The 26345-nt window shown below is 33.6% G+C and overlaps 3 protein-coding genes and 1 non-coding gene across 10 annotated transcripts; 3 read left to right on the top strand and 1 right to left on the bottom strand.

Moving 5' to 3' along the window:
- The first annotated feature begins 538 nt into the window (after positions 1 to 538).
- LOC11431879 (GTPase-activating protein GYP1) lies at positions 539 to 6227 on the top strand. Its single transcript, XM_003597493.4, has 10 exons — positions 539 to 739; positions 1363 to 1513; positions 1616 to 1799; positions 2744 to 2814; positions 3133 to 3270; positions 3352 to 3443; positions 4138 to 4409; positions 4810 to 4895; positions 5204 to 5305; positions 5798 to 6227. Exons 1-10 carry the CDS (start codon positions 651 to 653, stop codon positions 5957 to 5959), a joined length of 1347 nt encoding a protein of 448 aa, XP_003597541.1. The 5' UTR covers positions 539 to 650; the 3' UTR covers positions 5960 to 6227.
- Positions 6228 to 7664: 1437 nt separating this feature from the next.
- LOC112419059 (uncharacterized) lies at positions 7665 to 14955 on the top strand. Of its 2 annotated transcripts, none has more exons than XM_024775868.2 (9): positions 7665 to 8272; positions 8952 to 9110; positions 9681 to 9764; positions 10532 to 10630; positions 11449 to 11541; positions 11625 to 11768; positions 13403 to 13510; positions 14285 to 14336; positions 14440 to 14955. In XM_024775868.2, exons 1-9 carry the CDS (start codon positions 7916 to 7918, stop codon positions 14469 to 14471), a joined length of 1128 nt encoding a protein of 375 aa, XP_024631636.1. In that variant the 5' UTR covers positions 7665 to 7915; the 3' UTR covers positions 14472 to 14955. The 2 variants fall into 2 exon arrangements, with proteins under 2 accessions (XP_024631636.1, XP_024631637.1); XM_024775869.2 differs by having other exon boundaries at positions 10535 to 10630.
- Positions 14956 to 16883: 1928 nt separating this feature from the next.
- TRNAN-GUU (transfer RNA asparagine (anticodon GUU)) lies at positions 16884 to 16957 on the top strand. The gene has a single exon. It is a non-coding gene; the product is annotated as a tRNA-Asn (tRNA).
- A 1349-nt stretch (positions 16958 to 18306) lies between these two features.
- On the bottom strand, positions 18307 to 24750 carry LOC11431429 (pentatricopeptide repeat-containing protein At3g04760, chloroplastic). Of its 6 annotated transcripts, none has more exons than XR_005644224.1 (5): positions 24293 to 24750; positions 22864 to 23259; positions 22480 to 22695; positions 19867 to 21083; positions 18381 to 18697 (listed from the first exon to the last, which is right to left on the bottom strand). XR_005644224.1 is itself a non-coding variant. In XM_003597495.4 (3 exons), exons 1-3 carry the CDS (start codon positions 24602 to 24604, stop codon positions 22663 to 22665), a joined length of 741 nt encoding a protein of 246 aa, XP_003597543.1. In that variant the 5' UTR covers positions 24605 to 24750; the 3' UTR covers positions 22341 to 22662. The 6 variants fall into 6 exon arrangements, 1 of the variants encoding a protein (XP_003597543.1); XR_005644223.1 differs by having other exon boundaries at positions 19867 to 21086; XR_005644222.1 differs by having other exon boundaries at positions 22465 to 22695.
- Between the last annotated feature and the right edge of the window lie 1595 nt (positions 24751 to 26345).

Here is a 26345-nt window from a genome sequence, read left to right on the forward strand (position 1 = left end):
ACAATCCATCCACAATTGCTAATAATAACTTGTTCTTGCAAAAAACTTGTTCTCCAATCTCCACAATGGCTGCCATGTCATACGCATCATCAATGTTACAAAAAAGTATTCTTTGACAAATATAATAACACACCATGGGACATGCTTGTGAAACAACAAGTGAATTAAATTTAAACAAAACTTAAGGAGTACATAAGAAGTGCAAAAAAAAAAATTGTTAGTATTTGTCTTATCGTCATTGACTGAAAAGACAATTTTGTAAAAAAAAAAATTAATAAATCAATGAGGATTAATAAAAATGGTTAGACTCTTATAACATAAAGAACTAATATTTGAATTATGATTATGAAAAACATTCATATTTTACCGGTGTTTAAATAAGATTATCTCTGGAAAAGAGAATCTCTAATTAAGTAAATTATATACTATTATTCTAAAAGAAAAAAAAAAAACCTTAAACAAAAAGAAAAAGGGTAGTAAAAGAAAAGAAAATGAAGTTTGGTGTGGTTGAAGGAAGGGAAAGATGTTTGTGAATTTTGGTTAAGTGATGATGTTGCTTGCTTGCTGCACTCATTCACTGCTACTCACTCATCACTCTTAACTACCAAACCAAACAAACCAAAACCAAATCAAATTCCAACATATCAACCATGAACAACAACAGCAACAACAACAAAGACACTAGTACCATAGGAATCCTTGATTCTCGATTCAACCAAACCCTCAGAAATGTTCAAGGGTATGTTTTTTTTTTCTTCTTTAAATTAGTTCCTTGTAAAAATATTATTTTTTCTTAATTTTACCCCCCCAAAAAAAAAAGGCATTTCATGAATGTTCATGATCTCGAGAATTATGCTGCCCGATTTGTTGATTAGTTTATCATCGGATATAGGAAAAACCTATTAAAAAAGTTGATTTTTTTAACACTAAGATCAATGATTATGAATGATTATTATGTTGTGTGTTAGATAAATGATAATTAACCCCCAATTTTCATCTGATCTGTGTAATCAAATTGGATGATTTTTTCTTTGTGTTGTGCATAATTGTTATGAAATGTGGTGATAATTGAAGTTAGAAGAGTATGAATGATTGAGCCCTGTTTCAGTTCTTAACATTTTTTGATTGCTGTTAGAATTGGAGATGATATAAAAAATATGTTTTTAGTGAATTAGTTATTTGTTATTCTTCTAGAGAACTTTTTATGTATCATGGATTTTCAAAGTTGGTACTTCATGTTTTTATTTTTCTTCCTCTTTAGTGAGTTGATTGATGAACAATAATTTGTTTTGTTTATAGATTTATATGTTTCAGAGAGATAGTTTGTACCTTAAACAATTTATATGTTGTTTCTTTGTCAAGGTTACTCAAGGGTCGTAGCATTCCTGGTAAAATATTATTGACCCAGAGGGTAGATCCGATAGATAATTCGGGCTTATACTCGCCAACTTATCAAAGGAGTTCCTCATATAGTGATACTGGCACGAGCGATCGCGCAACTGAGACAGTAGAGGTAATTCTAGTATTCATATTTTGCAGTTATGTCTGATTAACTATATCTATAAGACTGATAGATATCATTTCATCAAGTGTGACTTCTACTCTTATAACACAGGAGGAAGTTCACAGTGGAAGCAAACCATTTGGTATTACCAACAATAGTAAATTAAAAACATCAACCTCACATGCAGAGAACCCAACTGAAGAAATCCGGAAATCTTCCATAGGTGGTAGGACTACCGATTCTGCAAGAGTTATGAAGTTCACAAAGGTTCTTTCTGGAACCATGGTTATATTAGGTATACTTTTATCTTCTGTATTTCTATTTTCTTTTAAATCACATATTGACTTATTCTATATTTGCTCCTAAATAACCACTTCCAGTTATGAAAACATCATATGTAATTCTGAGGTACATGCCCAGATAAACATACGTACGGTTCTACGATGTACAGTTCAAAATAAAATTGTAAGAAAAACTGAAATATTGTGTTAGAAACTAGTACCAAAATATATTTTAATAGTAGAAATTGACTTTTATTGATGGCAGAAACCTTTACAACAAACAGAGTTACACACTGTAGATAATGTAGAATTCACGCATACACAATTACGACGATCCAAGAAATTCAAGAGTCTTGGTTTCTCCCTTCCAAGAATTTGAAAGCTTGGTCTCCCTCCCAAAACCATGCAAAAACTATCCCATCATCACTTTCTCCTTTCACTTCTCTATTTATTCCTTAAATTAAACAACATAACTGACATATTAACTGCCTGTATCTGCCATAATAAGTCTAACATGTTGCCATTCTAAATAACTTGATATTTTCTCTCTTCCGATTTTTTAGTTGTCGAGTTTTATGTGAACTTAGGTTTGGTTATCAATTATTATATATATAGTTATGTACTTGTCTCACCATTTACTGCTTTATCATAATCAGACATAAACAATTGATATCTGCCTTTTCAGGTTGTTGTTGGTTTATATGCACAAACGATTCATAGTAAATATATACTCCCATCGCAACAAGAAGCTATATTCCACTAATAAAAAATTAACTACTTCGAGTGTCTTTCATTCCCTTGATTTTGGCCCAAAATGTTATTCATCGTCAAGCATCTATCATTTTTGCTTGCTTATGCTATAAAGCAATTATGCCTGAATAATATTTATTTAGTTTTCCATTTTTCAGTGTTAAACTTATTATGCAAACCATAATTTTCTTCCTTAACTATCCTGTAGATAAATTGCGTGAATTAGCTTGGAGTGGTGTTCCAGATTATATGCGTCCTACAGTGTGGAGACTTCTCTTGGTAAGCTCTATGATCTTCAATAAGCACAATAACTATAATCTTAGAGTTCAGATCAGAATTTTTTAGGATATGTGTATTCTTGTTATATTTTGGTGATATCTAAACAAATTATTGAGGGTGGGTTTCAGAATTATTCTTTCATGGAGATTTAATGCTTCTTATATGAAAATTGCATTGGAAAAAAATCATACAAATGATTTTGAAAAAGAAAAATTAGGGGTATTTGGCCTATTGATAATCATTTTAAGTAATAGATCAATATCATGATTTTCCATGGTTAATTTTTCTTCTTGAAATTTAAAGATGAACTGACAACAGGGATATGCACCAACTAATTCAGATAGAAGGGAGGGAGTTTTGAGAAGGAAGCGGCTCGAGTATCTTGATTGTGTTTCTCAGTATTATGATATTCCTGATACGGAACGCTCAGACGATGAGATCAGCATGCTTCGCCAGGTATCCTTAATTATGTCACTCTTAATTATTGACGAAAATAAATACTTTTTTTTTTTAACGTTTACTTTTTATGTTTGTTAGATTGCCGTTGATTGTCCAAGAACTGTACCTGATGTTGCATTCTTCCAGCAACCACAAGTTCAGAAATCACTGGAGCGTATTCTTTATGCATGGTATATTACAGATAACCTGTTTGTCCGGCCTGATATTATTTTCATTCTAGTGTTCTTTGTTGTGGATTTTTTATTCTGAGGTCAAAAGATGGATTTTAGTTTGAGTAAGATGGTTAGACAGGGTTTATAAGGCGGGATTTGTACTTTCTTTTTGATATTGTATTCAATCTTGTCTGAAATAGTTAGCAGATGAAATTAGACTGTTTTGTAGATTCCCTTTTAGATGAAATAGTTATCACTGAAGCTAGACTAATCCTAGATTTTGTTCCAATTATCTTACTGATTGATAATCTTGATGGACACTGTTTGTAGATTCCCTTCTAGAAATGGATTAAGCTTTAGAAGCATGTAAAACAGTGTGGATATTTAATGCACTTTCAAAAGATGCTGAGAATATTTGCTCTTGTTTCACATACTTCTGTTTCTTCCTAGTGGCAGTTTAGAGCCACGACGCAGGAAAAGAAACTAGATAAAAGATGCAAGAACACTGACAGTCTTTTGTGATCTACCTTCCGCATAGTACATAACACAGTAATAAATCGGATCGGTTGCGATCTATGCTTGAGACGGATACTCTTGAGATCTTTAGTTATGGATTAGGCGATTAGCCTTCTTGCGACTATTTTTTGCTTGCGAAATCTGTGATAATATATCATGGTTATTTTACTTACATGATAACCTCATCTTCTTCCAGGGCCATTCGGCATCCAGCAAGTGGATATGTTCAGGGGATAAATGATCTTGTCACGCCATTTTTTGTTGTTTTCCTATCAGAATATTTAGAAGGGAGCATAAATAACTGGACAATGTCCGATTTATCTTCAGATAAAATCTCTAATGTAGAGGCTGACTGCTATTGGTGCTTGTCAAAATTGCTTGATGGTATGCAAGACCATTATACATTTGCTCAACCAGGAATTCAAAGGCTTGTCTTTAAGTTGAAGGAATTGGTCAGGAGGATTGATGGTAACCTTTTTCTCAGGCCTGTTGTTTTTCTTCAAATATACTAGTATCTATGATTGTATGAACTTAATACCCCATTTTTGCGTTTGGATTTGGATATGTATTAGTATTACCAAACTAACTTATTTTGTTTGTTATTTACTACCTCTATTTCAATACATCAGTTTATGTTTTTTGTACAGTGAATGTAAAAGCCATTATATGCCCTCAGTTTTAGAGAAGTAAAACTACATTTGACTAAATTATATCCTCAGTCTTCATCAAGGCTCTTTCTTTATTCACTTTGCGGAGATACCATTAGATACTGCTTTAATGGTTTTCCAAAGTGACATAAAATAAAATGAAATTTATTATCTAAAACAAATATGTTGCAATCTGCTACTGAAACTTTGAGCTGTGCCAGATCCTGTTTCAAGCCATATGGAGAATCAGGGACTGGAATTTCTTCAATTTGCTTTCCGCTGGTTCAACTGTCTTCTAATCCGCGAGGTTTGCCCTGATTTTTTTTTCTTACTAGTTCAATAAATTTCTACAGAAGAACAACACTAAAATTAATAAAGGGACTGCATAAACCCACTTGGGTTGGCCTAGTGGTATTGGCTTGGGACCTGGGAGTGTGCTCCTTCTCAAGGTCTTAGGTTTGATTCTCTCCGGTGCCAATTTGGGTGGGCTAATTTAGCTTCTTCAAAAAAATAAATAAAGGGACTGCATATTAAATTTCACGAGATAATGGACTGAACAAATTTGACACAGCTTTTTATGTCTTTTTAAGTGTGATGTCTGATTTGTTTTATCAGATACCCTTCCATCTTGTCACACGCCTTTGGGACACATATCTAGCCGAAGGAGATGCCTTACCAGACTTCCTTGTGTATATATTTGCTAGTTTTCTTCTTACGGTGAGTCACTATACTTTGTCCCATTTTTATTATAATTTGTTTGGATTAAATTTCTCTTGTAGTCGAGATGATAAGGACTGGTAATTTTTGGTCAATATGTTATGTGCCCCACTCCAACTGGTAGATTTCAGTAAACAGCGGTTAAAACGCTTTGTGTTCATCTCAGATGGGATGGATGTATTTTAACGATCGTTGCATATACACAGTTTTCTTTATGTTATCTGAAATTTTTGTGCCGAACTAGGAACCTAGAGCCACAATCTCACATACCCTTTTTATTGGTTCCATTTAGCATGTTAGGTTATAGATTGTTCATGTATGTTGCTGTGAAGCTCCTTACCCTTGTTCTTTCTTTGGCATTCTTTATTTTTAATGTGTAGGAGAGGATTTAACTCTTCTATTTTCAGTATGGTTGCTTTTGATTATTTGCTTTAGCAATGATTATACAGTAGAAAAGTAAATGTTCTCTAATATCTATGGTCGTTTTTTCAGTGGTCAGACGAAGTTCAGAAGCTTGATTTTCAAGAGTTAGTAATGTTCCTTCAACACCTTCCAACTCAGAACTGGACTGATCAGGAACTCGAGATGGTACTCTCTCGTGCATTTATGTGGCACAGCATGTTTAACAACTCTCCTAGCCATTTAGCTGCCTAAATGCCTCTGCTGAATTTATGTATTTAGTTTTTCTATTTGCAGCTTTTTCCTCATTCCATCCTACTTTTTTACCCTTTAGTATGTGGTGCTTGTTTCATATAGATGAACTAATTTTTTTTTTAACATTCTTACTTTTATTTTGCAATGTAATATCTTGTAAAGGAGAGGTAAAAATAAACTGGAGATAGAAGCTAATTTTGTTGTATTAAATCTTCAGACCTAGCAATGTCAACAACCAATGGGAGTTAATTTTCAGTTATATTGATGATTTGGATGGTCTTGTATGATTTTATGTCAATGATGCTTTGCTTAGTTGATTTAAAGCTGCAAGTATGCTAAAACAGTCATTGCTTATGAGCACACAACTCATATTCTGAATTCTACATTATTTTCTCAACAAGGAAAGATCATATCATAAAACAGAAATACAGAATAGCAACAATCCTCATTGTTCATTGTTATAAATGATTGTTCAAATCTAAAGTACAAATGATCTCATCAAATTGCAGCATCGCCAGTGTATAGCTTGGCTACCTGCTAACCATGCCAAAACCAGCAGTAGCTATCACATTCACACATGACATTATTAGAATCAACAAACTTGCTCGATTAGAGTCAACAAATCAACCTTGTTGTGATTTTTAGTTTAACAAACTTTTGAAATTTTAAGCAGTGGTGTCAGGGATGTAAATGGATATCCATGTGTGTGGATAGTATGATATCCGTGTCCGCTCTATTAGATAAAAATGATATATGTGTCCTCTCCATTTCCATGCGGATATCCGCTAAACAGATTATCCACGGTTTTTGTACATTTCAATTTATTTTTTTTGTGGTGGTCGGAGTTGTACATTTCTAACAAAAGAAGAAACTAAACACATTTAAAAAAAAATGAAGTTCTTTGATTAAAGAAAGATATTTGTTTTAGAGGAGAATTGAAGTGTAATGTAATAATAATAATATTTTTTTGACTACGTCATGTAATAATATTGTAAGTATTGGTGTTTTTTTTTTCATTGAAGTCGACATGGTGGTAATATTATTTATGTAATTTACTTAGTTTAATAGCGAATACAGATATCCGCGGGTGCGAATACCATATAAATTGTGTTTGGATTATAAAATCCAAATTATGAGAAAACAAAGTAAAATCTCTCAAATAAAATCATAAAAATACCACCAAAAAATTCTAAAAATTAAATAAAGCTGATGCAAATTTTTTCGGATTTTTATTAGAATATGAAAAAAAATTAAAAAAATGAAAAGTGGGTCTAAACGATGAAATTTTGGATTTTAAGGGGCGAAGTCCCGTAAAAAGTAGTTTTTTATACAAGAGTTTTGATCCTTGAGTTTTTTCTGATTTTTTATGAAAGTTTTGGAGCAATTTGATCAAGTAGTCCAAAAATCGGATTTTCAAACATGAACAACTAATAATGACTTAAAATAGGAGATAAGAATTAGGAAAGATTAACATGATTTTTAAATTGATTATAAACAAATTCAGAATTGGTCTTAAAAAAAATAAAACAAATTCAGAATTGATGGTGATACATTTTCCAAAAAAAAAATAAAAAAAAAAATAGGGCACACAAAAATGAGTAGGTGAAAAAAATTAAAATCGAAAAATGTTTTGTTACCTAAATAGAAAAACACGATTGAACTTAACTCAATTGGTTGATATGGATATTGCATATTACATGGAGGACACAACTTTTTAAAGTATCCCAACGCAGAACACTCTCCCTTTCTTTCTTCTCCCACGTTCCACCACACCTCAGCCGTTCACCACCACACCAGTCTACCACCGCCACCACACCAATCGCTCTCACTCTTTCAACTCCAAATTCTGTTGTAAATTCCGCAACTCAAATTTCACAACAATGCATTTTCCTTCACTTTCACATCATCAACAACAACAAAACCCATTCTAATTCTCCATACATTCAATCCAATGCCATGAACGCTTTGTTCTCTCACCTCTCATCATTCACATCTACCATCCTCGCAAGAACAACTCAATTCGTAGCAAACCGTTCTCTCCACACAACTCCTCACACTTTCTCATTCCCAGTTAAATCACACCATTCTCTTCTTACCTCATTTCATTCTCAATTCGTTTTAACAACAGTTACTCGCTGCTATTCCACTAGAAAATTACGAAAAACTGGTTCTTCCAAGTTGCACAAGGTTGAAGCTGAAACGACAATGAATCAGGAACAAAATGAAAGTGATGCTTTTTATGTTGTAAGGAAAGGGGATGTTGTTGGAATTTATAATACTCTCACTGATTCCCAAGCTCAAGTTGGATCTTCGGTAATTCTTCTCTTCATTTTGGTTTTTACTGTTTTTAAAGATCTTGTTTTTATTGGTAATGAAATTCAATGTGAGTAGAAGAATGTAGATTGTGGTTATGGTTAGAGCTTTGTTCTTTTGACACAATATGAGACAATAATTTTGATAGTTAATGTAGTTCAAATGCATTGTTAATTATGTTCAGTGAATGATTAACGCATATAACACAGTGTAGAAATTTATTAATATTAATCATTCACTAAATACAGTTAATAACAATTTTCATGTGTATATTTTAACACCTGATAATCATGTATATTTGGACACAATTTGGATGGGTAATGGATATGCTGTACAATTGAACACCTGAAAATGTGGTTAATTAATTACATTGGTGGATGAGTAATGAGTTGCAATACCTTGTTATATTTGTCAACAACCCTAAATTATGTTAACCTATCCAAATTGTTGTTAATATTTGTTGTCAAAGTAGCATTTCTGTCATGCTTATGATCTTTGTGGCATGACTTTCGGTTGCTAGCTTTGAAATCACCTTTTTCTTTAATGCTGAAACATAGCTGTTTGATTGGACATGGTATTTGTACGCGTGGTTTACATTTCATTATGTCAAAATTGAAATGTAATCTTCAACGGTTCTAAAGCGTGAAGTATTGAACTTTTGATGTTTCTTTTGTGTTAGGTATGTGATCCTCCTGTTAGTGTATACAAGGGATATTCAATGTCGAATGAAACTGAGGAGTACCTTCTCTCGCATGGATTAAAGAATGCTTTGTACACAATTAGAGCTTCTGATTTGAAAGAGGATTTGTTTGGCACGCTTGTTCCTTGTCCTTTCCAGGTAAATAGCAGTTTCAGTGTGTTTGATTTTCCCTTCTTTTTTGATAAATTATCTTGTCTAGAGGAAAGAGTTTTCTGTGAGTTGAAGAGTGAAGATATTCAATTTTTTTAAAACCTGCATCAACTTCTTAAAGTTATCTTTTTCCTTGTTTAAAGTAAGCCTGTATTTGACTTTGCAGCATAACGTGCTCTTAGATAACGTAAATCACATTTAAATCGGTAGGGCATTGGTGATTGATGGGAGTAATTATATATAATTTCTCTTTGACTTTTATATTCTTGCAAGACAATCACTAGGTTCCTTTAAAATGTCCAATACATTTTCAATTATCAATCGCTAGGTTCAGTTCCTCAATTACAATTTTGTAAAAGCTATTTTGTGGATACAATACATCATAAAATAATCAGGTTGTAGATGACTGTATTTTGTTTTTAAAACTTTTAAAGATAGTATTCTATATCATTGCTGGCACATTTCTGCTCCCTTGTTGTATTTTTTCTCCCCAGACACCTTTAATGTGGTTTTAAATTTGTTTATGAAGAAAATCAGAAGATTTATTATGTGTCTCAGGATCCTTCTTCTACCCAAGGGACCACATCAAATGCAGATTCATCTAAAAAGAGAGCTCTAGAAGTGCTTGAACAAAATAATGTGGTGAGTTCAGTACAATTTGATTTTATAACATGCTTACAAGGAAGGCACAGATCCAAGATTATGTATCTGCAATCATCAATTGAGTAATGATATTTGTACAATCATATGATGACAACTTTTGTGACAACCTTCCTTTTCTCTCTTTTTGGTCAAAAACAAAAGAAAGAGAAAAATAAAGAGAGGATAAGAACAGCATGTGAGTATGAGAGAGAAAATTGTCACAAAATAATTGTACAAATATCATTTCTCTTATCAATTTGTCATCATTCTCATATTGAGAAAAGTGTACACAGATTTTTAGCCAGAAACCTCCATCGAGTCTAATATTAGTCGAGACATGAGAAAATGTTGTTGATGTAAGTTATTAAGGACATTTTTGGTTGTAAGTTATTAAGGACTTGTTTGGTTTGAGAGAATCTTTCTTGTTTTTACTAATAATTACAAATTATCACATCACTGTTTCCAGAAACACCAAAAGAAAAATAAATGTTTTCATTGTTTCATATACAAATAACATTGAAAATAGGAAATAAATTGAAAGTTAGGTGGTACTTTTGTTATTATTAATTGAAAACAGTAAACGAAACCATTTTCTCTAATCAAACATGCCAAAGGTCTTTGACACAATTATTGGTGGTATTGCCGTGTGATTAGGGTCACAGTTTGGGTCTCTTTTCTTAATGTGTTGATTCTTCATTACTGGATGCACTATCCAGACCTTTTTATTTGTGTAAATGTTTTAACATATAAGTTTTTTAATTGCTTAGCAGAAAGCAACTGGTTTGACATCCATCTCTGAAGATCCCTTGAGAAAGCAAGTCAAGTTAGACCGTGCTGCTCCGGGCGTAGCATCTTCACTTGCAAATGTAAGCAGATACCATATTAATGCGCATGTATGCAAAATTATGTTTACTCAGGGTTCCCCTATTTCTACAACAATCATCGGTGCATCTTCTCCATATGCATGTGCTATTATGTAACTGTGGATATTTTAACCTGTAAACCTATTGCATGATAGTCGGGGCCAATGGCATTATGTTGCTTTACTTTTTGACTTGAATGTCACATTTTATGAGATCTTCCAGTATAGGATGTTAACTACTTGGGTACTGTCTTAATTTCTTTGCACCTTGAAAAGTATTAAAATGCATCCTAGTGTCTAACTCCCTTCAGTTATAGGTCAATTATTGAAAGAGTAATGCCGGTTCTCCGCAAAAGACAGGATGTGGCCTGATTTTTACTGGAATGTAACTTTCTTTACTTTAAATTAGAATTTGTTCACTTAAACTCACCCAAGACAATTTGTGAATGGAGCATACATAAAAATCTTACCGTGTAGCAATGCTCTTGCAGAAACGTGAAAACCACCATGGGGTTGAAAACATAGCAATTGGTCTCCTCTCCTTGAACTTGTTAAGTTTTGGACCATAGTGGGTTTTATGCAATTGACTTGTAGTTGAAGGTTAAAGGGGTTCTTTGTATTTTATCCTAAGATATTGGATGCAATCAGGGCTAGTTACATTATTTCCTACTCGTTATTGTAATTGCAGACTCAATGATTATAGGGTGGTCACTGGAGGCTCTCTAGTTGCTATTATTGATTTGTATTCTGTATAGTTTTGAATGAAATCTTTTGATTAATTCTGTATTATTTATGTATTCATAGTCATATATCCTTGTGCAGAAAACTTGTATTGTTGAATTCGATGGTGCGTCAAAAGGAAATCCTGGAAAAGCTGGTGCTGGTGCTATTCTGCGATCTAAAGATGGGAATTTGGTACACATCTGATGTTTCTATGAATATGCATAATTTCCATTCAATTACGGGATCTGATCTCTTTAATTGTTATTACTTTAAAGATTTATAGGGTTCGTGAAGGTGTGGGTATAGCAACAAACAATGTTGCCGAATATCGTGCAATGATATTGGGAATGAGACATGCTCTTAAAAAAGGATTCACCAGTATCTGTATACAAGGGGACTCTAAACTTGTGTGCATGCAGGTTAGCCATTTATATTCTCATGTTAAGTTTATTCTAACATAATTAAATGTATATACATTTTATTACAGTATATTTCCATTGTTTCTTTAGTTTTCGCATCTTTTAGTGTTGTAATATTTTCCTTACTTTAGATTGAACATTTATCAGAAAACTATGTATAAAATATCAACAGTATTGTGATAAACTTGATTAATTTTGAGAGAATACCCGAAGTTTATGTTCATAGATGTTGCTTCTTTGCCAGTAGTCTTACGGGACCTAGCATCCTATGGAAGCACTAAATGTCAGGTTTCATTTCCATTGGCTGCATTTGATAGATGAGTTAGATCAGACAAAATGTGTTATTAGTACATTTTAAAATTTTAAATAAAACAGGACTAGGCATGCCGTTGAAAAAGTAGTACACATTGGTTTTATTAAGAGTGGAATTGTGGAAAACATAATATAATACTTTGCTCCATTGAATTCTGTGTGCAAAACATGCATTTGGTCTCACTTTGAAGCAGGAGCCAATCGTGCCTCATCCCCTGACCTTGTTTTACCACTTGATTGGTAACCAAAATGTGGAAAAACTTTGCTACTTGAAGCAATAAACATAGCCTAGCCTTTACTGTCAACCCAGCTTTGCCTTTCAGCCTTTAAAAATTAAGTATCTTGTAAACATAGTTTACTCACTCACTGGTTTTGATAACCCCAAGTTTAAAATCTTAATTGTATCAAGAAAAACAGTAGGTTGGTTGTGACGTTTTTTACTTTAACGATGGACATATCTTTTGAAATCAACTTGACAAAGATGGTTTAAATTATCAAATTTGTCTTCTGCTGTATTAAGTTATGATAAAAACTTAAAATTACAGCTTTATTGTGTATTGTGTTATCATCTTTGAATAGAATAAATTACAGCTTTCCAATGTGATTTACCTGAAATTACCGTGTCCTAGTGATGTGATGTATAGATTGACTCTACCATCCTGTACTTGATACTGTTATCACTCACATACGTTTTCTCTGTCCATCCATTATGCACCAGCTAGCAGCAGCATCACCGACACATGAATACACTTTGAACACCTTTTTTTCTTTCTAGTTTGTACCATAGGGCCCTAGGGGACACAATAATGGAACAAACCACAGATTGCAGTCAGGTATTTTATATGCCACATCAGGGAAAAGTAATTTTAGTGTAAATCACGTTACCCTTTAACATGTCAACTAAGTATGAGAAAAGCATCTAATTTTCATCTAGGACATTTCAGTTTCTAACCTTATTTCTGATGCAGAATAATCCAATAGGATTTGTCATTGCAGGATACTCCTCCATGAAAAACCTGTAGTACTTCTCTAGGATGTAGTCCTCTGAATCTCAAGTTATTACCTTGAAGGCTTATAGATAGATCTATTAAATCCAAACACTCTAATAAGCTGTTTCTGTTCTAAGTTGGAACAAGACAGTCCAAAATAGAATAAAATCACTAGCTAACAAAAATTATAACAAGTCCATAATTACACAATTAAAACCATTAACAAATGGTTGAACAGAAGTATTCTAGTCTACATCATTTTCATTTGCTAGCATATGGTTATTATAATTTACAATTTGTTTCTCTTCAACTTTCCAATGCTACATGAAACAGATTGATGGTTTATGGAAGGTCAAGAATGAGAATTTATCTACATTGTATAAGGTGGCCAAAGAACTCAAGGATAAATTTGTTTCATTCAAGATCAGTCATGTTCTAAGGGTATGCACAGTTTACTGAACTCTTGGTGTATATGGAATGGAATTATATTCGGCTTTATATTAGCTATTTATCGAGTATGAGAAATATGTGTTTTCAGTCAAACTCAAAAAACAATAAAAACAAAAAAATGTGAATAGGTGATGCCTTCTAGAAGACTAGAACTTCTGAAGCTTATGATTTCCCCCTTTACTTAAAAGGGGTCTGTTTATCTTATACATAAATTGCTGGAATCCATTGAACGTAAGGGTATTATTTATTAAGTATTTAACGCTAAAAATCAACGAGTTGAAGGCAGTATTTGGCGCACGAATAGAACAGAATATTGTTCCATTCTTCTTAGTATCAATCTTTTTAGAGGAACCAAAATGTATTCAAGTTTAAATCCATCAAACATAGAGTGTAATCTATATGTTTTCTTCTGTCCTTAGATACACACGTCTACTAAATGGCATTGCCTCCTTAGTGGTACATAGTGTTGTCGGTGGCAAATGGCTGAAGGCCGAAAGTTCGCCGTATGAACATTCCATTGATGCCTATGGTGCCACCATAACAGGCATCCCTTCACAAATTTCCTATGGCGGTTGACAAAAAATTGGCCACGCCATTCCACCATGACCGCTATTTAGCAACATTAGATACGTTTTCATTGAATCCTATAAACGCACCGGCTCCCTGGTTAAATTTGCTTTCTTAGTTGCAATTTGTTGATGACTTGATAGGCATAATTCCCTAGTAGCTAATATTGGACTTGAACTTTATGTTTCCTTTGTCAAGGACTTGAACTCCGAGGCTGATGCTCAAGCAAATTTGGCTGTTAATCTTGCTGGTGAGGCTTTCAAAATCATAAATGTTTGTTCATCTTTAATGTACATGTATCTTTTCATTTGTGTGTAGTGTTAAACCTTGCTATGCTTTCTCTGATTCTACAGATGGCCAAGTTCAGGAAGACTATGTAGGTTAATTCATTCATGCCACAATTAATGGTTATTTTTTGGATGAACACCTTCAATATACGGACTGTTGTCAGTTCTTTCATTTATTGGTGTCAATTATATAGCAATCAAAACCTCACAAACGAACGATTTTGAACTAGTTCTATATCACTGTTCATGGCCATTTGGTAATGTTTTCTAGTTCAATGTAGTTTTACTGATACAAGCTGGGTATTGGCCCTCAGCAGCCAGCAGTGCCAATGATAGTAATCTTTAACATCATAAGTTTTTCAATTTCTGTCAAAGGGTGCAGAGTGAAAGATTCCCATTAGCCACTTGAAGTGGGATTTTGTGATTTTCATTCTTGGGGATATGGTAGACCAAAAACTCTTTATTGTCTATTGCGGACATGATTATTATTACACTAATTAATAATTATGCTTCTTGGCTGAAAGTGATGTTTCATTTCTTGTGGTAATAGTATTAATATTGGCTCAATGCCCACTCATCAAATACATCTTGTACTTTAGCTAGTTTGTTGTACGCAGCAAGATCAATGTGTAGTGCATTTTCCACGCACACCTGGTGGTATAACACCGGGATAAAATATCAAAAGCATTGAGATGTTGATAGTAAGTCTGTTCACTGAATCCAGATTCTTGTCTATCACAGTGTTTAGAAGCTGGTCTTCAAAAACCAGTTCATTGATTTATCTTCCTCCGAGCATCTGAACACTTTTATAGATAAATTAAATAAAGAAAAGGAGTACATAGGTAGGTTAACAAGAGATCCGTGACAATACAACCAACAGTGGGGGTGATGATTGGGTATTTAACATGAAAAACCTTACTCTTTATGTACAAAATATCTGAAAAACCTATTAGCATACATACACTACCATAAATCAATGATGTATGAAGCAAGGTAAATAAAATCAGGCCTAAAGTTCAATTTAGTCATTGAGTTTAATGAGTTAAGGTCAACATGGTTTGAAATGATGACATGCTGAACTCTATGAAATGTTTTTATTTTTTTATTTTTTTATTGTGTCTATGTTATGTTATTTAGAGGTTGCCCATTGAAAAAAATTTGTGTGCATTTCGCATGGTTCTTAATTTAAGCACGATTTAGTTTATTCTGCAATTTTCTCAAAGTTTGTTATAACTACAAATAATGTATTTATAAATTAAGAATCATACGAAAAACAACACCTAAAGAAATGCACATAAATTTTATCATCTACCTTTCTCCACCATGCTGCCTGACCATTGAGTACTTCATTATAGAGGTCCATCGCTGAAATCTTATCGGGATCAAGATGGAAGAGGGTCAATGTTTATAACTCTTAATTGTATTTGCCTCAATTTGATTCCTCATATTTGTGAGATGAATTGGTTGAACGACGTGGATAGGTAATAAGATTTGATCTCATACCAAGTTGTTACTAACTAAAAGGTCGTATCTTGTCAGCTTGATACATCAACAATCCTAATATTACTGGTACACATGACGGGACTAATCTTTCTTTGTTCATTTATAATTTTAGACAACAAAATGAAATTATGATAATGTAGGGGAACTAGGCTGACAATTTTTTTTTTTTTTTGAAGGGGACTAGGTTGACAATGTTAAACACTAAATGAGTTTTTTTTATCAATCGAGTTTTTACTTAAAATAGCCCTGTCACGCAAATACAAGTTGATGTAAATGTAAGGGGACTAGGCTTACAATTTTATTTTATTTTTGAAGGGGGACTAGGCTGATATTTTTTTTTACCAAATGAGCTTTACTATATATCGTCCGAATATAGAAACAAAAATGAGTGAAAAAAAGTTGATGTATTTGAAACAACAATACACCAAATACATCAAGTGTCTTGAATTATTTTTCTTATATTTTGGATAGAGAGTGTATTATATGAAAATACAATATGGTGTCCGACACACAATTTATTACACATTATGTCGTCTGATATTAAGTGTCATGTTTCGATTTTATTTTTTATAAAAAATATATAAAATTAGATAAACAAAGTGTCTATTACGTTAGAGCACCTGAATAATATGGTAAAGAATCTCTTTCAGATTAATAAGAGGTTTTGAGTTAGAATTCAATTATTTGAATGTAACAATGTTAAATATTTTGAAGGGTGAGTTTTGCCACTTATTGCAATCATATCAGGTTTGAGAGATTAGGATAAATGAGTAAATAATATTACTTTTCCAATGTTACCTTTATTTATTAAAAAAAAAAAAAAAAAAAAACTGGACTTTTGCCCTCTTGTACTAACAAAAAAGTTGAGTAAATAATGGGAATGAAAATAAATGAGTACAAAAATACTAACATTATTTTGAAGAAAAAAAAGTAGTATAAGTAATACTTTTGTTTAAGATGTGCATATTATCTTCATATACCCTCTGAGATGGAGGTAGTATCAACAAGCTGGAATAGCTCAGTTGGTTAGAGCGTGTGGCTGTTAACCACAAGGTCGGAGGTTCAACCCCTCCTTCTAGCGTCTCTTAATTTACAAGAGTGTTATGTCCAATGGGAATGAATATGACGTTGACATGTATCCTTTTTTGGAGTGGAGTATGGGAGCTTCATGTTTCAGTAATATTCTCGAAATAATGTTGTGTTCAAAATAACCCACCTATCTACTTTAAGTAATGCTATTGATCAAGATCATAATTTTTTTATTTTTAAACATCATATTATTAAAGCTACACCGCATAAGAGGAACGGCTAAGCGAAAAGAGGCAAACTACAAAAGGCACCGTAAATATGCAGCCACCCAAAACCAATCAATAAAAACTCCAAAAAAAAACTCCTAACGCACTTAAAAAAAGCAACTAACTATCTTAAAAGACAATCCCTTAAATTCCAACTCCACTCGTAGAAGAGGCAGGTTGGAATCTTCAACCTTTTCAACCACCATTGCCAAGGCAAAAACTTAATATCATCAACGATATCCTCCACCCCCTTACTAATATCCTAAAATCACAATTTAATTAATTCACAAGATCATACGAGTTTGCTCTCCGACTCATCCCCTTCAAACTAATTCGATACAAAATCGCATTTTGAGCAAGATCGATGCATAATTGCTTATGTTATAAACGTCACGTGTACTACTGAGATGCTAAATGATCTTTATTTGGTAGTTTGATGGTATACTTACAAAATAAGGAGCACTCATGTGGCGATTTAGCTAGTTCAAGAAGAAAATATGATTCACCGTAATCTAGAGAAAGATCTAATATACATTATGTTAGATGGTAATATTAGATATGTTAGGATGCCATTTGTCTTATTGTGGGCATGAATTTATTTATATAAACATTGTATAACTTCATAATGAAATCAATGAAAAATATAATCAATGTTTGCCTCTCTCTCTAAATCCTAGAGCATGACCCCTACTCGAATTTAGTCGTATTATAGTTCTTCTTTTTCATCGTAAAATTTGAGGGGGAAAAAGGCAGGTCTAAAATTTAAATGTTGAAACACCAAGTATCCTATTGTTTTTCTTTTCCCCCTACTTCATGTTTACAACATCTAGTTTTTTCTTCACAATACCACTGTAGCCTAGCCGCTTGAAACCAATGTTTTAAAGTTTTAAAAACCAAACCGGGCAATTCAACCGTAAACTAACACCGCCTACAGTTCAGTTATTTGAGTGCGTTGTTTGACCACAGTTTTGCCCCGATTTGAACTGTCTAAAGCCTTTAAAGTTTGGACCATGACCTAGAGGTATCGCCAATTCGATGTTGGTTCAATTTTTTAAACATTGCTTCAAACAACACATCACAGGGTTTGAAAATAGATTTTGAATGTAAAACACAATTAAAAACACATGCCAAATGCTTCAAGTACCATGTTCTCAGAATAAGCAAATAATTAACTCTTCTATACACTATACAAGTAATTTTCTCCTACAATCATTCTAAACTAAGGCATAGAGATCATAAATATCAAAACTGCTCATTTAGCTCTTACAACATAAGCACAAGTGCATCGCAGATGCTAGAGAACTAAATAAGTACTTAACATACAACAAGAGACACTTCATTGGTTGCTATTACCACCTGTCCATTCATTCCAGTCCTTGTCAACATGAGCTTGGGCCCAATTGATAGCAGTACGTGCAGCTTGCGGTCCTCCAGGCAATCCTCGGTCATTTACAATATCAGCCATGTCAATGAAAGGATCAACCAAGAGTGTACCAGGACCTCCATACTCGGAATGTGCTGAAAATCTGTTCAATTCAATCATAGCCACAGAATCCACAGGCAACAAGGTAAGTATGGACTTTATTTCACAAATCAAGTGAAGCTCCAAAAATAGTTTAGGTGTACTAACAAAATCCGTACAGAAGAAACTACTTGAGTAAAAAATCATAAAAGTCATTGCATGCCAGCCAAAGGTAGTGGAGAAAGGCTGTGTCTAGATTGCATTTGATATGTTTTTTAGCACAATTATAGTTGAAAGCAGTGTTGTTAATCGCAGATCGCAGAAGATAGCGGTTTGGTCAATTTTCCGCTACGTTTCAGTGCTATAACACCACCATAGCCTCTACATGACAACATGTGGTACTACATAGCGGATCGCAGAACAATAGTGGTTTATTCATATTCTGCTACACTATAGCGCTACAGCAGCTATTTGACATCCCTGGTTGATCAAATTTCACAACGCTATAGTGCTATAGTGCCACTATAACTGCTATTTGACAACACTTTGTACTAAATAGTGGATCGCAAAACAATAGTGGTTTGTTCAGGTTTTGCTACATAGCGCTATAGCAAAGCTAAAGTTCCTATTTGACAACCTTGATCAGTTGATTGAAAGAAAGACATTCAAACAATGCAAATGATATATTCTAAATTTACATTGCAAATTACCAAAACATGAAAATATTGATTTCATAGACAGAAAAAACTCCTAACTTCTTCTTGATCCCCTATTCTCTTTTCTAGGTTACTGAAAAATCCTCCTATTTTTAACTCCTAGTTGCATATTAGACATTTTATTTGATTTGTAAAATTCAACTTGGATTTCAAAGAATTTTACATATCAGATAAAATGTCTATGTATCTATGTATATGAAATAAGAGCAGACACAACCAACCCTATTTTGTCATCCCACATCCATCTCCTAGACTTTCCCAACAGAGTATAGATTACAGTGCAAAGTACTGCAACATCATCTCCAAACATCCATCTCCTAGACTTTCCTAACAGTATAAATTATAAAGTTGAAAATAGTATACGACCATATGCAATATCACAATATATATTAAAGTGTCAGCCTATTAGAGACATTCAAGTGGCTGAAGTATGAAAGAGATTTTGTTTGCTAATGCGATCTCATTCTTATTTTGCTAAAGTAGAACTACAGTTAATAGATGTCAGAAAAGGATATACCATGGTTTACAAAGCCTCCTAAAGTGTCATTGTGATGGGAACTTGAACTAATACGGATCAGTTCCATCTGCTGCGGAGAGGCTTATAATGTTGCCTTGACACCATTATCATCTCGGCAATCACCTTTTCATATACTTGAACTACTTACTAGCTTTACAATCACCTTGACACCATTATCTCCAAGTCAAACAGTAGACAGAACAAATCCTTGAGTTGTGTAAAATATCACAGATCCACAAGAGTGTTGTAGGCAATTTTTATGGTTCTCAGGAAGTGAAATTCAACCATTGTTTGTGATCAACTAATCATCAACAGTCATGCACTGATTAATGGCATGAAAGTAATAACTTTTTTCATCATAAATTGGAACATGCAATTCCACGTGTGAAGTGGGTAAAAATATGCTTGAATACTGATATCCTCTACTACATAGGGTGAAGCTTCTAAAATTCCAAAGTCAATAGATTTCATTTGATTGTTTGAAGGGTAGCATCATCAACTGCAAACACGTGAATCTGCTTATCTACCTTTAGTCCTTTACCCAACTCCAAGGCTCCATCCTGCAGGTTTTCTTTTAACCCTTTGTTGCATAAGGCTTCTAACTTCAGAAGCTTTGTTCCATAATCCTTTTGTTGTATAAATGTGTGCTAGAGTTAAATATGGAGCTGCATTACATGGTTCCATCTTAATGAGCTGATTAGCGGCCTCCCTTCCAAGCTCTACATCTCCATAAATCTTGCAAGCACTCAAGAAGGAACTCCAGATTATACAATTTGGATCATAAGGCATTTCCTCCATCAAATCCGTTGCCTTCCTTAGATTTCCATTTCTAGCATAAAGATCAATCAAGCAAGCATATATATCTATATCAGGAGACAAGCCATACTTTGTTATCATTTTGTTGAAATATTCCTCCCCTTTGTTGATAAATCCTGCATGATTGCAAGCTGTTAAGAATGCAGTAAAGCAGACATGATCAGGAATTAACTCTTTCTTGGTTAATAAATAATCGAAAAGTTCCAAAGCGTCTAAACCTCTCCCACATTGAGCATAACCCATGATCATGGATGTCCACAACACAGTGTTCTTTTTAGAAGTCTGATCCAACACACATTGAGCCTCATCAATGTCACCCCCCTTTGAATACATATCAATCAGAGCGCTGGCCACATACACATTCCTTTCAGAACCCATTTTAATAACCAGAGATTGCAAGGCTGCTGCAAGCACCACACAAATAGGGGATTATGGATGATCACTATGTGTGTGTGTGGAGAGAGACCAAAAGGTATGGTGACGTGTCAGAAACCCTGTGAACATCTAAAAATCGAACTAGACACAACATGAACATGGATACAACACATGCAATGTCTAAAAATCAACAGTGAATAAAGTTGAACACATCCAAAGCAGGGTGACAAGGAATGCTAACAATGAAAGTGTAGCGCAGCTACGAAGCAGTTTTATACTCAATTAATCATTAATCTTATGCTTACTCCCTATGTTCATCAAAGTCATGGAAAGGAGGCCCTTCAAACATGGCATCTTTCCTAAAACTAATTTAAAATTAGAGTGAACAGTTACCATGGTTCCTAAATGTGTGACGCGGTGTCACTGTAGTCCCTAAATATATTGAAATTACAAAAACTCCACAAGAGTGTTTTCTGTTAGTAATTTCATGCACTAAATCAACTAACGGAAGATACATTCGAAATTCAACGATCAAATTAATAAATGAAGAACACTTGTGATAACCAAAATGACAAACAAAATAGATATTTTGGTATATTTTCGTAATTTTGATATATTCAGAGACTATATGAACAAACTACTCGCATATTCAAGGACCAAAATGACAGTCTACTCACAAAATATACTATCAAATTAGTTAAACTCAAGAAACAAAAAGTAATTTAAATAGAAGCAAAATTAATTACTAAACTCAAGAACGAGCAAAAAAAACTTGTAATTAACCAAATTAGCTAGTAAAACAGAGAATTGACAATAATGCAAAAGACCGACCTCAGTGCAAACTCCAACAACTTCTTCAACAGATTCTTCATATCAACTATCAAATTCGACATTGAAATTAAAAAATAGAAATTTAGAGTAGTAAGAGTTAGAGTGATTAGCTACTGGAAGCAAGTTGTTAATGCACGTGAAGCATTAACACATACATGGACACCATACACGATATCAGCACATAAACACCAAAAATAATTTGAGAAAATACAAATGGTTGAAGATAACTGCATGTGTCTTTGTTATGTGACACCAACGGGAGTTAGGAGACAGTTAATTTTCAATTATATTGATGATTTGGATTGTCTTGTATTGTTATTGTGTCAATGATGCTTTAGTTGATTTAAAACTGCAAATGTACACAGACAGGCATTTTTACAAGTGCAGAACTTTTATTCTGAATGCTACCAGCTAAAATTCTACCATTATTTTCGCAACAAGGAAAGAGCATATCGTAAACAGAATAACTTGAGCTGCAAGAACCCTTTCTCATTGTTATAAATATTCAATTCAAAAGTACAAAATGATCTTATCAACGGTGTAACATAACTAGTATATAGATTGGTAAGAACTAACCATGCCAATCAGTACCTATCAGTCTATCACATTCACAGACTACATCAATACAACCGAAATTGGCAGTCACCACCAACAAGCACAAAAGTAATTTTGAAATTGTAGCTCAAATGTCTGGAATGCTCCCAGTGTGAATCTCCTCCAGTAGAAATGATGAAAATGAAACAGTATAAGTAGAACCCCATCAAATGCAGGAAATTAGATAACCAAATTGATGTGTCTCTTTTTTGGCTGAAACAAACAGAAAAACAAATTTACAAAATTAGCTAATTCCATTACTCTTCCCATACGAGACACTACAAGTTCACAAAATGTATAATTCCAAAATGTCACTTAAAAAATCAGAGAAAGAGAAAACAATAGTTGCACAACATAACACCATACAATTTGAAAACTCACATGTTTCAGCTGGACTTTCTGAACAAATTTATCAGGTTTATTGACATAGTCAAAACTCTCTTTTTTCAAAGTTTCAACCAGTTCATTTTCTCCATTATTCATCAGATTCCTAATCAGTATCGTGAATGTCAATGCATCCGGCAAACACCCTGAAGCCTTCATGGATCTGTAAACCTCCATCGCCTTCTCTGTATTACCAACTTGCAAATAAACCCCAATCATCTCATTGAACAACCTCGTATCTGGTTTCAACCCCTTTTCCACAACTTCATAGAACATCTCTTCCGCCTTCTCAATCATCTTGTTCTTTCCCAGCAACAGAATAGTGTCAGAATACAATGGCAGCAGCAATTTATCATACCCAGCTTCCTCATCACTAATAATAAACTCCAAAACCTATGTTACAATTATCAAATCCAAAATTAAAATGAAAAAATAATGCGAAAGAGTAGTTAGAATTATTAGCTACTGGTAACTAACTGATTGGAAGCAAGTTGTTAATGCATGCAAAGCATTGACACATACATTAACAACAGACATGGCACCCACACATAACACTGATAATACTATGAGAAAATAGGCATGATCGAAGGTGACTGCTTATGTTGTGTCATGTGACACCAAAGACACCTTCGATCCTAAGACCTTGAATGTTTTAAGTGTCGGTACTACATATAGGTTAATGTCCTTCAACAAAGATCAAATTTATTAAATTAGTATGAGTTTATACCTAGATGAAATAATTTTTTACCAACTTAACGATCAGCAGAACTTCTAATTAGTTAGATATCATTTTCTATAAGAACAGAGAATTTAGACGCACAAAAATAGCTAGTCACAAGTGTAATGAGGGTGTTTGAATTTACTTGTTTAAGTCTCTTTATTAGGTCAAAAACTTATGAGACTGCTCAAAAAAACTAGAGAAAACAGTTTTTGACATGTCTGTAAGTTGTTTTCAGCTTATTTTCACAAGTTCTCCAGAATAACTTATGAAAACAGCTTATAGCTTATAAGATAATAGTTTGATATTAAAATAACTTATGAAAACAGCTTATAGCTTATAAGATAATAGTTTGATATTGGCTCTGTTTGGATAAACAACTTGATTAAGTGTTAATCATATAATTTCTTATGAATGAGATATTTATCAATCAAAAGATAAAATAAAGCCATATCATTTTCATATAAGTTATAAGTTGTTTTCATAAGCCGTCCTAGGGAGCTTATTAGAAACAAGATGAAAACAACTTATGGTCATATTCATAAGTATTTTTATAAGCTTTCTTAAAGATTCTCAAGTTATATTAGTAAATAAGCTCAAATAAGTGCATAATAACATGTACATGATAATCACTTATACACTTATGCTATAAGTGCTTAAACCTTAACCAAACAGGGTCTTGGTGCAATAGTTAATTGTGATTTTTACCTTGAGAGATAAATGGAGTTGATTTTGTCTATGCAATTCAGCCAAGACAATTAAAACATCAGGCTTCAATAACCTAAGCAATTTAGACTTGAGAACTTGGTTGAGCTTTTCTTCAGAATTTTTAGCGAGTTTAAGAGCGTGAATAACTTGAACGCTTTCTTTGGAAATTACCATTGAAGGTGGTTTCTTGTTTTTGCAGGAACGGAGACCGCATACTACTGTTGTTGCTTTGCTTCTGTTGTTGGTTGTTGAATTTAAGGGTGGGAAAAGCAATTCCGTTTGGAATATCCATGCGCTTGGTCTTAGTATCATCTTGGTCCTTGGAAGATGAAGAAACAAAGACGTTGGAGAGAGAGAGATGAAAATTGAAGTAGCAGCGGTGCGTGTTCAGGAAGATTATGATTTCGGGGGAAGAGAAGATGGGAGAAAGAGAGAGGTAAATTGGAAACCCTTGAACAGGGATGGCAAAAAATCCGCATCCGTGGATATCCGCGGATAAAATCCGTCACGGACACGGAACGGATACCTTAATGGATATCCACGGATAAAATAAATGGATATTTTAACTACCCGTTAATTAATGAATACGGATGCGGATTTAATGGTATCCGCACCCGCTATTAAACTGAGTGAATTACGTAAATATCCTTAATGCCTTTTAACTTCCTATAAAAAAAAAAAAAACTAACCTCGGTACTGGCTTTCTTTGGAACCTCGGTACTATTGTTATTAGTTATTACAAATCTACATTACACTTATTTATTCTCCTCTGACCTCTCTCAGACTTCACTTCTTCTCTCTGACCTCTCTCAGACTCACGATTCTTCTTCTCATTCTCTAACTCGCATCCCTTCAAGTTGTAGCCTCTAATCGCCGTCGCCGTCCTTTCAAGTGCTTCATGTTAGGTTTATCTGTTCATGCGATTATGTCAGGGACATAAGTTGTATCAATAATGTGATTAAGTATAATGTTTGTCGCAATTTGTTTTGCTTGATCGTGTTAGGGTTCGTTTTCCTTCTGTTGTGCTTGTTTGTTGAGTTGTTGCTTCTTTATTTATTTTTGTTGTTTTGCAGCCATTCTCACACTTACTATGTTTGATCTTGTTCTATTTTTATTGTGCTCGATTGTTTGTTTTTTAATCATCAGAATTTAGCATAGCCTGTTATTTGGAAATTATGAGTTCAGTATTTTTAATGTTCACCGATTTATCTTGTACTTTCTTTTTTGCACATCTTGTTTATTTATTAACATAGTTCTTTATTTCTGTAGAATGTCTTTTGAACAAACATTAACTCCTTTAGAAGAAGTGCAAGATAATTTGACACCCTTAAATGTGGATGAGTCTAATGCCATTGTTTCAACTGTTTCGAATGTAGAGCCTAATTCAAGTCCTAATGAAATTGAAAGCCCAATACCATATGAACCTGAGATTGAAGGTTGTAAAACAAAGCTAACTTCTGATGTTTGGAATCATTTCAAAAGGAAAATGATAGATGGAAAGATGAAGGCCATTTGCAACTATTGTGGTAAAAAACTTGTGGGTGTTCCAAAACAAGGAACGTCACACTTAAAGACACACTGGAAGGCTTGCCCAAATCGAAAAAATCGAGATATAAGGCAAGCTTTGATCAAAACTGAATGTGTTGATGGTAAAGCTATAATGGTTGGTTCTTATGCATTTAATCAAGACATAGCAAGGCAGAAAGTTGCTAAGATGATAATTCTTCATGAGTATCCTCTAGCGATGGTTGAACATATTGGTTTTAAAGAATTTTGTGCTTCTATGCAACCTTTATTTAGTGTGGTTTCTCGTAACACTATCAAGACTGACATCATGAAGATTTATGAGGAGGAGAAAGAGAATACAAGGAAGTTGTTGTCCAAAAATCAAAGTCGTATTGCAATCACTAGTGATATGTGGACTTCAAGTAACCAAAATAAAGGTTATATGACAGTCACAGCCCACTTTATTGATGACTCGTGGACCCTTCAAAGTCGACTTGTAAGGTAATAATACTAAACTATTTTGATTAGTTTTTGTTATGATAGTTAT

This window comes from Medicago truncatula, chromosome 2 (assembly GCF_003473485.1).
Source record: "Medicago truncatula cultivar Jemalong A17 chromosome 2, MtrunA17r5.0-ANR, whole genome shotgun sequence".
Classification (NCBI taxonomy): Eukaryota; Viridiplantae; Streptophyta; class Magnoliopsida; order Fabales; family Fabaceae; genus Medicago; species Medicago truncatula.